Source organism: Microtus ochrogaster, chromosome 1, assembly GCF_000317375.1.
Source record: "Microtus ochrogaster isolate Prairie Vole_2 chromosome 1, MicOch1.0, whole genome shotgun sequence".
Taxonomy (NCBI): Eukaryota; Metazoa; Chordata; class Mammalia; order Rodentia; family Cricetidae; genus Microtus; species Microtus ochrogaster.
In genome coordinates this window covers 28430431-28443699 of record NC_022009.1, presented here as the reverse complement: position 1 = coordinate 28443699, position 13269 = coordinate 28430431, and the positions used below count along the sequence as shown (strand labels likewise).

Sequence of the window (13269 nt, the reverse complement as noted above, 5' to 3'; positions counted from 1 at the left end):
TAGGAGACTAAAAACATCTGCATGTGGTAGCAACCACGATGAACCAGTATTTGCATAAGATGTATTACACTGCTCAGCTGAGCAGCTAAACAGCTTTCCGGGGCATCTTCTGAATTGTGTATGTATGCATGAATATGTGTGTGTGCAAATGCATGTGTGCGTGTGGGCACGTATGTATAGAAACCAGAGAAAGTCATCAGATGACATTGTTGTTAGGGTCTCACTGGCCTGGAACTCAATCTGCCAGGTCAGCTAGGTTGACTGACCAGCGAGCCCAAGTGATCCATCTATCTTTATTTCCCCAGTTATGGTTTATTTTGTTGTTGGTTTATTTTACTATCGTGTATATGTGTGTTTGGGCTGCATACATGTCTGTGTGCCATGTGTACACATTGCAGAGGTCAGAAGAGGCTTTCAGATCCCATGAAACTGAAGTTCCAGTGGGTTGTGACTTAGCATGTGCGTGGTGGGACTAGAACCCAGGTCCTCTGTAAGAACAGCCGGTGCCCTTAACCTCTGAGCCATCTCTCCAGCCCGTTCCCAGTTTCCACATATACATGCACCACCACACCTGGCTCTTTTATATTAGTTCCTAGGATCGAATTATATTTTTATATTTATAGGTCCTTAATATTAGCATTTTACTTATTGAACCGTCTCTCCAGCACCTTGAAGGTTTGTTCTTCTGGAACTCTTTATTAGGTGTGGTACTAAAAACAATTTATTCCCTGATCCTGAAAGTCTTATGGGGTCTGAAGAGGAACCTCTATCTCCTTAATGAGGGTGAAAGAGCCAATTCGTATCCAACCACACACAGTACGTGGGAGAAGCAAGCCTCTGCAACTAGCTGTGGTCAGTCATAATATCTCAGACCCAGAGTCTGGCTTTGGGATTCTTGATGGAAAAGAGACTAAATATCCAGGATATCAAGGTCCAAGGGGCCAGAGTTCCACCAGACAGAAAATAAAGAAGGGAGTGTTGGATTTAAACAAACTTTCCAGCCTAGCTGCCCTGCTCCCAGCCAGGGGCTGTGCTGCTGTGTGTACAAGAGTCCAGAAGGCAGCTGCTAGCGAGACTTTGGGAGTGACAGAACAAGGCAGCTACAACCAGCTGTAATGGCTTTATTTTCTGAAGTGCGTCTAAGTGACCTCAGTGGCCCGTGAAGAGCCTGTGATCCCACAAGCCTTTAAACCACTTCTCTTCTTGTCTGTAATAAACCATGCCCATCTGTTAAGGAAAAGTGGAAGGCAAAAAGAAGAAAGGAGGGAAAAAAAAAAATACTGGCTTGAAATCCTGGTCGAAGCGCCTTGCCCCTGCTGGCTCACTCTTGAATCATTACCGTGTATTCAGGGTGTTCTGCCGCCAGTGTGGAGTGGCTGCATTATCATATCTAAAATGGAATTCGATGAGATAGCAAGAGGCCACGCAGTCTAATCAAGTCCTGAGGCTGCCCGGGGAGTAGGCAAACACCGGGCATTCTGTGTCTGACACTGGCTATAGCAGTGCCAGCCAGAGACAATCAGACCTCTGTGCTGGGGGCCGGGGCAGCCGCACTCTGCTACCGCACTGACAGGATTTGGAAAACAGGCTTCCTCCCGCGCCTGCTTACTCATTACTCAGGCCTGCATTCTCCCTGTGCTCCTGTGCTGGCTGCCTCAGTCGGCCATCAGGGCCCACCTCACTCCACTGTGGAAATGAGTGTTGGGAATTTTTCCTAGAGAGGTGTGGCTGGAAAGGCATCTCGTGTACTGTCGATGAGAAGCCCTGTGTTCTCTCTCCTTTGGCAGGGAAGCCCTGGGGAAGAGAAAGCTGTGAAAGGACTGGGCCTTCAGGCTGGGCCTTAGATGAGAGAGTAAAATCTGAGAGATGACACTATTCACCTGAAGTCACGGAAATGCACACAGGGTTCTCTTCTCGATACCACAGGTCCCCTTATAGATGAAGCCAAATAGGTACATGCCTCAAATCATGTCCACCATGGGAACAAAACTTTGTAGTTTCTTAAGGTAACTTAAAGTATTTACAAGTGCTGCATGAAGGATTATAGTTATAGGCAACAAGGGCCGACCTTAAATAGGAATGGCGGGGGGGGGGGGTGGTATGAGTAGCTCTCTGAACTGAGGAAAGGTTAAACAACACACGTCAGAAAAGAGAGCTCTGGATCAGCACTAGTCACAGAAACTGAGAGTTGTCTCGGTACAGCCATGGAGACAAATTTTTATCATCATTTTTGGTCCTTGGGCCACTTGGCTCAAGTTGAAAAGCGAGCAGAGCAATCAAGATGCAGAGACCATGGCAGAGTGCTGCTTACTGGCTTGCTCCTCGTGGCTTGCTTAATCTGCTTTCTTGTAGAACCCAGGACCACCGGCCTAGGGATGGCACCACCCACAATGAGCTGGGCCCTCCCACATCCATCACTAAGTAAGAAAATGCCCTGTAGGCTTGCCTACAACCCAGTCTTATGGAAGCGTTTTTCTCTGTTGAGGCTCCCTCTGATGACTCCAGCTGGTTGTCATAAAACTAACCAGTACAGCTGGCAAGGATTGCCCAGCTTCTGCCTTCCTCGTCACAAAACCAAAGAGCTGGTGATGACCTACTGATTCCAACCCATTTTCTGAGTTGTTTATAAGGTATCACCCGTAACAAATTGCCTTTTTTTTTACTTTTTTAAGGTATTATGTATTTTTTAAGGTAATTATGTATTCAGTAGTCTGTCTGCATGTATGCTACAGGCCAGAAGAGGGCACCAGATCTCATTCCAGATGGTTGTGAGCCACCATGTGGTTACTGGGAATTGAACTCAGGACCTCTGGAAGAGCAGTCAGTGCTTTTAACCTCTGAGCCATCTCTCCAGCCACCCCCCCCCTTTTTTTTTTGAGGTGGGGACTGGTTTTTTGGTTTTTTTTTTTGAGACAGGGTTTCTGTGTAGGCTTGACTATCCTGGAACTCACTTTGTAGACCAGGCTGATCTCAAACCCACAAAAATCTGCTAGCCTCTGCCTCCTAAGTGCTGGAATTAAAGGTGTGTACCACCATAGCCCAGCTAGTAAATTGTTTTTTACAGATTGTTTTTTCATAACTACAACCTCCATTACCATGAAAGTTTCTGATCCCAGCAAAGGTCCAAAGCCAAGCCTCTCTGTATATACTGTCCCCTGGTCATACATGGGAACGTGCATGGCCCACAGAACACACTAAGAGATGAAACATTCAGTCCTGCACAAGAACCTTTTTTTTTTTTTTAAGCTGGTTCTTACTGGTCTAGGTAAAGAGAAAACACACCCAATGTGATGGCCCTTTTTTGGAAATAATATGAATCTTAATGCTGAATTTCATCAGGAAAGACAAGTTAACATACACACACACACATATTTGGATATATTTGGTTTTTCAAGACAGGGTTTCTCTGTGTAACAGCCCTAGCAGTCTTGGAACTAACTCTGTAAACCAGACTGGCCTTGAACTCACAGAGATCCACCTGCCTCAGCCTCCTGAGTGCTGGCTTAAAGGTGTGCGCCACCACCGCCTGACTCCCCTTATACATTCAGTAGGTGAGACCAGGAAACCAGGACAAGACGTGGCTTGCAGAGTTTTCCTGTCTCGCTCACGCTTAGAGACAAGCTGAGGAGTAATGTCTCTGTATCCCAGCAATGTCAACTAAAGCTAGTTAGAGCAAAACAATTGTTTCAAGTTGCCTTTTGAGATAAGAGGCCTTCTGCAGGGTAGTGAGCAAATCCGTAACAGCGTGCTGAGTATTTAGAACCTGGTTTGCAAGTCAGCGAGGTCTGAAAATTTTATTCTCAGCTACACTGCTTAATGGTGGTGTGACCTCAGGCCATTTATTTAACCCTTTGAGAGAAATCTATTTCTTCTCATCTACGAAGTAGGATTATTGATACCCAGCTCGTTCAGAATGAGTTGGATGGTGCTTTTAAGTGTGAAGCCGAATATTAGTGGTGCTGATAAGTGATGGCTCTGAAATTGGTCTGCGGCACAGGGAGATAGAACGAACAGATTCATCGCCAGACACCATTATGTTTTCTTATTATTATGTGTATCTTATTTCAGTTTATTTCCTAAAAACCAGTGTGAAATTTTCAGTTGAATTTCCTAGCCTTACTGTTTAGAAATAACCCTCCAAGTATTTTACATTTGTGAGACAGAGAAAAACAAATACTTCACTCTGCAGCGTGCTCCTTGGAGAGAGGGTGTGTCTCCCCTCCCCCCCCACTTCCAAGATTGAAAAATCCTGCCCTGAGCAATAAAGAAAATTGAAGTTATTTATTTGGAGAAGCAGGGAGGAGTCAGACAATTCAGTCAGAGCCCTGTCACACAGTTCGTCTGTAGCCACTCGCTGTTCTCCATCTCTGGGCTGTTGTCCCACAGTCTGACCTTCGTGTTTGGGGACCATGAGTTGTGACTCAGACAAAGGGGTGACAGCCCACAGTCATAGGTAGCTCCGCCAATTTCTAGTATGACCTGTGACAGCTGACTTTGTCTCCAGAGACCTCAGTGACCTTAAGGCGGTGGTTCTCAACCTTCCTAATGCTGTGATCTATTAATACAGTTCCTCATGTTGTGGTGATTGCCAACCATAAAATTATTTCATTCCTACATCATAACTGTACTGTTATAAACCGTACTGTAAATATCTGAGATGCAGGATATCTGATATGTGACACCCCCCCCCAGAGGGGTCGTGACCCACAGGTTGAGAACTGCTGCTGCTCTGAGGACTTGTGTTGAGATTCAGCCAGCAGGTCTGTGTGGAGAATCTAGCACAGGGCACCCAGCCATCCCCACTGAATGAAGAAGGACAGTGATGCTCCGATGTCATAGTCGCACAACTAAACTCTTTTTCCCCCTCAAATCTAGCTTGTCAAGTGAAAAGTGGATCCTAATTTTACCTGTAAGTACAGTCAGCCGTACACACAGAGTCAGCCACGGCTCTTTAATTCTGCCTTTATTGTACAGCCGCTTTTTCGTGCCCCTCCTGACCACTCCACTTTCCAGATGAGGAGTTCAGGTCAGAAGAGAACAAAGGACTTTTCCGCTTGGAGAACTGCAAGCCGACCGAGGCGTTATGACTACAGATCAGACCGTCTGTCCTTTGCACTGTATTCCCCTATGTCATGTGCGCTTCTGGAAGTCTGTCACTTTCATATGTCATCCACCCACAGAAACATGCCTGAGGCGTCTCTGAAAATAGAAAATGCTATTAAGAAAATTCATCTTGTAAAGGAAAGCGGTTTGCTCCCGGTGGCCGGCACTGTTGCTGTATTAGGTGCCAGGTGCTACTCAATCTCTCAATCTCATCTGTCCGTTCTTCCACTTCTAAGCCCCCCTTCCTTAGTGTTTGTGCTGTGTCTACGTAGCTCTTTGACCTAAACAGGCACAAGGGCCCCAGTTCCTCCGATGTGGGGTTTTGTTTTCGTTTGCAAATGGTGTTTAGTCACTTTGATATCTATTTTGTGTGCACTGATGTTTTCTCTGCCTGTATGTCTGTGTGAGGGTGTCAGATCCCCTGGAACAAGAGTTACAGTCAGTTGTGAACTGCCATGTGGGCGCTGAGGATCGAACCCAGGTCCTCTGGAAGAGCAGCCGGTGCTCTTAACCACTGAGCTATCTTTAGCGTGTAATCAAGAGGCACTGAATCAAAGGACCTGAGGCACACAGAGTCTGATGTCTGCATATGGAAGCCCCCTTGCTCAGCATTGGACCCCCCCCCCCAAAAAAAGCGCCAGGTGCACAGCCTGCAGACTGCCATTATTATCAAAGCAGCTCTCTGGCTTCTTGTCCTTTTTAATTTCATCCTCAAAGTACTTGACCTCTGATTTTTTTTTTTTTCTGTTATAGCTTCTGGTCACCCACACTGTTTCTTTTGCCACCTCGAACTTGGCTCTGACCGGGAAGTGCCTTCCAGATTTGCCAATTATGTAAATGTCGACTTCAGCATGCCCACGACTTCTGCCTCCAAAGCAGCTGTGAGATCCATCTCTGTGGAAGACAAGCCTGGTGTCAGGAAGTGGGTCAATTACTCTGCCCACTACAGCTACAAGGTAGCCTCAGGGGGCTCTGGGCTGATGTTCCCCAAGTCCATTTGTTCGTTCAACCCCTCCCCCTCTTCCTTTCGGCAAATTCTTCTCATATCAAGGAACTTTACACTCATAGCTGTGGATAAATCAGCTCCGACTTTAATAAAATAATCTCTCCTGGGTAAGAGAAAGGTTTGGAGAAAAAAGAATTAAGGGGCTGATGACGGAAATGAAAAATATAATGTCTGACACCATGAATGATAACAAAAAGACCAGCGGGACCAAGCAATAATTGTTACTCACCTGTGACATGATTTGGGTTTTGGAAATGGAAGGGAGCACTGCGAACGGGATAAGCTGAAGCAGGTATTTCATCTGTGGGAATTGTGTATCAGAACACAACAGAGGCACTCAGAGGGCAGTGAGAGTGTAAAACTTAAAAGCCAAACCCTTTACTTTGATAACAGGATTGAAGCTGTGGGAGAAGTCTGCGGTCAGCGCTGGAGAACTGGTTTTCTGGTGGGGGGTGGAGTTGGAGACAGGGTCCCCTCTGTAGCTCAGTCTGGTTCAAATTCTGTTGTCTTGCCTCTGAGTGCTCAGATTATAGGTAAATGACTACAAAAGCAAGGACTTTTGGCACAAAGAGGTAGACTTGGGTAGACGACTGACTTCCAGAGACGGGAGGGAAAGAGGCATTATTAAGACTTTGCAAAGATATTTGGCAATTTCCTATGTATAATGATTATCACAGATTTATATAATTTGCTATTCCTTTAAATATTCTTAGTTGTATCACTTAAGCCTTTTAACAACCAAAAAGAACAAATGCCCCCTCTTGTGGCCAGGAAAAAAAGCTAGCACTCCCCACCCCCAACCATGGACTGTAATCTATCTTCAATTGTTGCCTCCAAGTGGAGAAGTCTAATATCCAGGGTAGGGCTGAGAAGCATTCGGAATGAGGGTGAGATTCCTCAGTTCAAACAGTCCCTTCCTGACCTATCAGGGGCTTTAGTTAAGGCCTATTACACTTTAAAAAGATTTATTGATTTATTTGATGTGTGTGGGTGCTTTGTCTACATGCATGTCTGTGCACCCCATGCCTGTAGCACCTGAGAAGAACCTGGAACTGGAGTCACAGACAGTGGAGAGGCATGTGGGTGCTGAGAAGTGAACCCAGGCCCTCCGGAAGAGCAGCCAGTATTGTTAACCACTGAGCTGTCTCTCTAGTGCAAGCCGTGTTACTTTGAAAGGGCAACTTCTTGGCAGTATTTAGCAGAAGATAGGCTAGACTAGGAAATGCTCCAATACTTATTAGCCTAGCGTCTTAAATGAAGTAGCTGGAGAGACGGTAGTAGCTGGAGAGACGGTAAACTCGGTATTGCCTACTGGATTTCTACACCTTGGATAAAATGAGCTAGCTCTTGCTCCTGTCCCATGGGGCCTATGGAATAGTGGAGCCGGGGATACCAGAACTGTTCAGAGGGAACTCGGTCACCCCACTGGATGAGGAGCAATCCTGCAAGACAAAGAATAAGAATCTCCCCAGAAGGACCACGAAGAGGGCGTCATGACATATGCAGGTTTAGTGGTTCCATTAGGGCAGCAGCCCAGAACATCCACAAAATAACCTTCTGAGGTTCTTTGGGCTCCTTCATTTTCATGCTTTTCCTCTCCCTCCCTCTCATTCCTGATGTTTTCACCATTTTTTTTTTTCAGGTGGAAATTGAACAAAAAAAGAGTTTGAAGCCAGACTTTGAGGGAGAGGAGCTGGACAACCCAAAGGAATGTGGGGTACAGTGACAGAGGCCTACTGTGTCAGGACCTGAGGAATGCTGACTCACGATCGGCATCTTCCTGAATATGTTAGGTCAACACCTGCTGTGGCTGCTTCTCGTTGAGGGCAGTCTACCACAGTTTCCTGTGTGCAGTCACCTGTGTGTGACAGGAAATCCTGAGAGGGGGTCACTTTCAATAGTCTCCTTGCCGCTGAGCATGCCTGAAGCACGGGGTGCACCCGGCTTTTGGAGTGGATTGTATATTGAGCCTCCTTGTCTCTTTTCTGCTAATATCATGACACTGGGGTGTGGTTTATGGTGACGATTAGAGACCTGAAGAGAACGTCCAACGTCAGTCTTGGCACAGTCTGCTCCCGGTATCCATCTGTCCCTTGTAGGTTTCTGGAAAAAGCAGTTTGGAAAGCTAAATCAAGAATCCATCTCCAGGGGTCCTGCTATAAAAAAGTGAGAAGACTTTCAAAACCATTTCTCCTTTGGGTCTACTAGGCCTTTTCTAGAAATCTCCATTCTTTAAATGCTGATTTTACTCCACAGAAGTTTTCCAGATGTTTCCTTTCTATTCTGGATTGTTCAAGATCAAAATATTTTTCTTCAACTCCTACTTTCCCATTTGCTATCCTGAGTCATGACACCCAGTGGGAAAGGTCAATCAGATTTTTTTTTTTCAAATTCAGGGGTTGGAGCTTAATTCTACAAATGGACTGGATTGGATTCACGGTCTGTTGAAAAGAACGGAAAGCTGAACTATTCTTTTCTCCACTTGAAGGAAAGGGGACATTATGTATAATTATATTCAGTTCAAAGACAGCGTCAGTCATAATGAATTGTCAGGTTCTCACCGATCACCTCTAATTTCTGAAATACAGGCATGGCTATGGGAGAGGCCTTTGAGAAAGACACTTGGGAGTTCTTTTTATACCTCAGAGGCAATGACTGTTACATGTCCCTTTGACTCGAAATTTAGAGAAAACTTAAAGAGTAAAAGCTCAGTTGGAATGAGCTTTGCCTCAAATAACAAGGTTGGTGGTCAGCGTTCTGAAAGGACAAACAGGCAGACACTCCGGGGTGGGGCTGGAGAAAGCCAGATTCCCGGTGTTGTGAACATGAAAACCTGTTTCTGAGAACCAGAACTTCCCTTCTGTCCCATGTTCCCAGCCCACCCACTGTTCCCCGTCCCTGCTTTTTTGTACCTTGGTGTTTTCTCTCCTGAAGGATAAAGTGAGGAGACAGAATGCATATTTTATCAGACTTGGGACATATAAGGAAATATAAAATACCTGCAGTTTGGGACTGACTGATTCAAGATTTATATATTGAGCTCATATTCAGTGAGGTCGATCTATGTACTGGCCTTAGACATTAGAAATCATTGCAGTGTTTTAAACTGTGTTGTTTGTTTTGTTTTGTTTTCAAGACAGGGTTTCTCTGTGTAGCCTTGGCTGTCCTAGAATTCTCTCTGTAGACCAGATTGGCTTTGAACTCAGAGATTCATCTGCCTGTCTCCAGAGTGCAGGGATTAAAGGCGTGTGCCACCACCTTCCCCAGCTTGAACTATGTTTTTAACTATCTAAGCATTAGATTGAAATGAAAAGGACAAGCTGCATAAGCATAAACCTGTATTTTGAGCTTTTAAAATGCCACCCTTTCAGTTCAGAAGTGTGTGTGTTCGTAGAACCCAGGAGGCTGGGTTTTATAGCAGTTCATATAGAAATGTTTTCTTAAGGAAATGAGAGGTTGGTTTTGAACCAGGTATTCACAAAGCTAATGCATTCCATCTGTGATGGTAGGGGTTTAAACAACTCTGCATGGTGCATTCGCCCACACATGCCTGAATGGATGCATTAATAGGTTGAATGTGTCCACAGGCAGGTAAGCAAAGTTGTGAAGATGGTGACTCTAGAAGGACCGGGGGAGGGGGCGGGAGTGTCCTCAGGAACAGAGGGTATAGTTGCGAACGGAGGACAGTTTGGAAATGATGTAATAATGGCTGCCACAAAGTTTCAACTAAACTATAAAAAGGAAGAGGAGTTAGATTTGCTTTGCATAGCTTCAGAGGCAAACAGAATAGAAACCGAAGAGAACTTTACAGATGACAGATGTTTGCTCAAGATAAGCATCTTCTAGTAAGGAGTGCTCTAAAGAAGAAAAAGGTGTCCTGCTGTAGCAGATGCCCATGGGTTAACTGAGCCACGCCTATCCCAGGTGCTGTGAATGGGACCTGTCATGTTGGTTTGGGGCAGGATGACAGGAAAGCTCTTTTCCAAATAGTCTCCATAGGAATGAGACGCTCCAGCTGGAGACAGCCTTTCTCTGTTTTCGTCCTGTGGGAGGACAGTGGGATCCTCAAAAAGAACTTGGTCAAAGAATCCCATGTCATTTCCGCTGTTGAGCTAAAGGCCTTCAAGGGTTCTCAGATACCCAAGTGCTTGAAGCATGGGCAAGAAGGTCATCCCTAGCCCGGCGCTGTCAAGGGCCCTGTCTCTGAGGTAGCATAGAGTGCACAGTACCTGTGCTGTCTAATCTCCTACCCCCTCGGTTAATTCTTCTTGCTTTGGTGCTTCTCCTGGACTGTTTAGAATTTGGTTGTTTCACCATTAATCAAACATTGGTTGAAAAAAATATTCCCCTCTGTGCTATTTGTATCTAGTAAGCAAATTATCTAATCTTTAAAAATCTACTACCTTGGTCACTAGATTTGTTTTGCCTCCACTGTGCTTAGGGTCATTCTGGATAACAGTGTAGGGAGCTGAGGAGTATAATAAGATGTATTTGATGACTTATGAATAACCTATATGAAAACCATAGTTAGACAGATTGCCCTTTTGATATACAGAATGTGTGCTTGCCATATGGGTCCTCGGTTATTTTTCCTGTGGCCACACAACACACACAAAAAAAAATCCTAGTCTGTATTCTCAATAATGAAAAAGTATAAAAAGAGGATGGATTTTACCAATGCAGTTCGAACACACTTGGGGTCACATGGTTTCAAAAACTTTATTTTTGACTCAAGAGCTTGTTTTTCAACTTTACAGTCAAACAGGACAAAAAAGATACTCATTCTACTATCTCAAACAAGGGGACTGGCTGTGTAGCTCAGTGGTAGAGAACTTGCCTAGCAAGCACAAGACCCCGGGTTCAACCCCCAGTACCAAATAAAGAAGCAACAAAAAAAGTGGGAGGGATCTTGAGGACAGACCACCAACACCTCTCTTGTACACATAGTGCTGGTTAGTTTTTCAAAAGCCAGCCCTTTGATCCTCGCAGACTTTTTCTTTTGTTGTTGTTTTGTTTCCTGTTTGCTTCCCCCACCTCACTACCTTCCCACATTTCTTCCAGGCTTGTCCTCAAGATTATTCCTTCATTCAAAAGAGTCCTTCTTTGAAATGAGACTAATTTCTGTGCAGAAACCTGGCTGGGATCAGGAATGTATGTCCCTAGAAGGTCTACTCCTGAGGAATGTGTTCCATGAAGACAAATTATTGTGGTTATTACTGAACCACTCTCCTTGTGATTTAAAGGCTTGCCACAAAGTGTGAGCCCAGCCCCCTTAACTCCTTACCGCTAAGTCAAATACACTCATTAAATGAGTGGAAATTATCAGCGCTTTGGCTCTGAGACCGCTTATCCTTTTGCTTAGTTAGCATCCGGTCCTCACGTTACAGCTAACAAGCACCATTCATTTTCCAGAGGACTTTAAACACTTTTATTTTGCTTTTATTCCTGCCACCAGTGTCAACCAAGCGTCAGGACAGAGGCAGTTACTGTGTGGCTGACTCTGACCCACACCAGACCTTATTCATATTGAGAAACATTTTTGCGCTCAGAGATGGAGGGGTGCAGGTGTTGGCCACAGTTAGGCTATCGATCCAGTTTTATTGCTGCCAGTCACACAGACCTGTGAGCCCTGCCTGGCCTTGCCCACAAGAGTAAGTAGTGGAAGATGCAAGTGTCTGATGGAGCACACAGCCAGTCCTGGTCTGTCAGATCTTTGTCTTCCCACATTGACCGGTGCTACTGTGCACACCACATCCCCACATGGGATGGGGATCTGAGATGGGAAGGCTGAGGCTCACCAGGTGAAATCATGATTTCAAAATTTCTACTTTAAGCCGGGCGGTGGTGGCGCATGCCTTTAATCCCAGCACTTGGGAGGCAGAGGCAGGCGGATCTCTGTGAGTTCGAGACCAGCCTGGTCTGCAAGAGCTAGCTCCAGGACAGGCTCCGAAACCACAGAGAAACCCTGTCTCGAAAAATAAAAAACAAAAAAAAAAAATTCTACTTTATAATCAATTTAGAGGGGGGGGGAGATTGAGCTGATCTTTTCTATTTTTCCTTAAAAGTTCAAGGAATTAATTGTTATGAGTTGGAAGCGATACCATCCAACCTACTTGTATAATTTCTTCTGGTAAAAACTGGTATTTTTTTTAAAAGTGTTTCAGGATAGGTTTTCCCTGTGTAGCTCTGGCTGTCCTGGAATTCACTCTGTAGACCAGGCCTGCCTTGAACTCAGAGAGCCAACTGTCTCTGCCTCCTGAGTGCTGGGATTAAAGACATGTGCCACCACCACAAAGTTAATTCTTCTAAAAATGGTTGATTTAAATTAATCAATCCTAGCTTGTCTGAAGTTGAGGTTATGATTGGATTAGACTTTGGATAGAGAATTCATGAACAGAGCTAACAAAAATTAAAAATATGCCATCTAGTAAATGAATCTTGTGTTAACACTTCTACCAAGCTGTGATAGCATTTTCTATAGAATTAGTCAATGTATTCTCACCATGATTCTAATTGATGTTTTCTAAACATGACCAGTTTCAATTTACCACTTCCCTACACATGACCATGTTTTATTTATGCTCTTGTAAATGAGATTGGTTTTGGATATTATCATTTATAACTGAAGGAAATACAGAAAGCAGTCTTAAGAGTAGGAACAAATGCATGTATTAGTAATAGTCCCATGGTCACTCAAGTAAGAACATGGAAGTTTTATTTTTCTTCTAGTGTGCCTTAGACAATTTGCCAATGAAAGTCAGTCTTATGCGGGAGAATTGTCTGTATTCTGTCAATCATGTTTTAAATAAATGCTGATTGGCCAGGCAGGAAGTATAGGTGGGAAAACCAGAAAGGAAATAGAAATGAGGTAATGAGAACAGGAGAATTCTGGGAAGGAGGAAGTTGATTCCTTCCACTCCTGCCCAGACCACCGAAGCAACAGGATGTGATCTGCCCCACTGAAAAAAGGTACTGAGCCACATGGCTAACATAGATCAGAAAAATGGGTTAATCAAGATGTGAGAGTTAGCCAATGAGAAGCTAGAGCTAATGGGCCAATCAGCTTTATAACTTACAGAGATCTTTGTGTGATTTTCTTTGGGCCTAAACAGCTGGGGGTACCGGGAAGGACAGAAACCCCAACAAACAAGCAAGTCTAG

General features: G+C 44.6%; 1 protein-coding gene across 1 annotated transcript in view; it reads left to right on the top strand.

Moving 5' to 3' along the window:
- The window catches only part of Ston2 (stonin 2), a 148410-nt gene extending 137687 nt beyond the window's left edge, over window positions 1-10723 (top strand). The window contains exons 6-7 of the mRNA XM_026780537.1: window positions 5857-6059; window positions 7752-10723. Coding sequence (XP_026636338.1) covers window positions 5857-6059; window positions 7752-7835 — 287 coding nt within the window. The 3' untranslated portion in view covers window positions 7836-10723. The remainder of the gene's footprint in view (window positions 1-5856; window positions 6060-7751) is intronic.
- Window positions 10724-13269: the final 2546 nt, after the last annotated feature.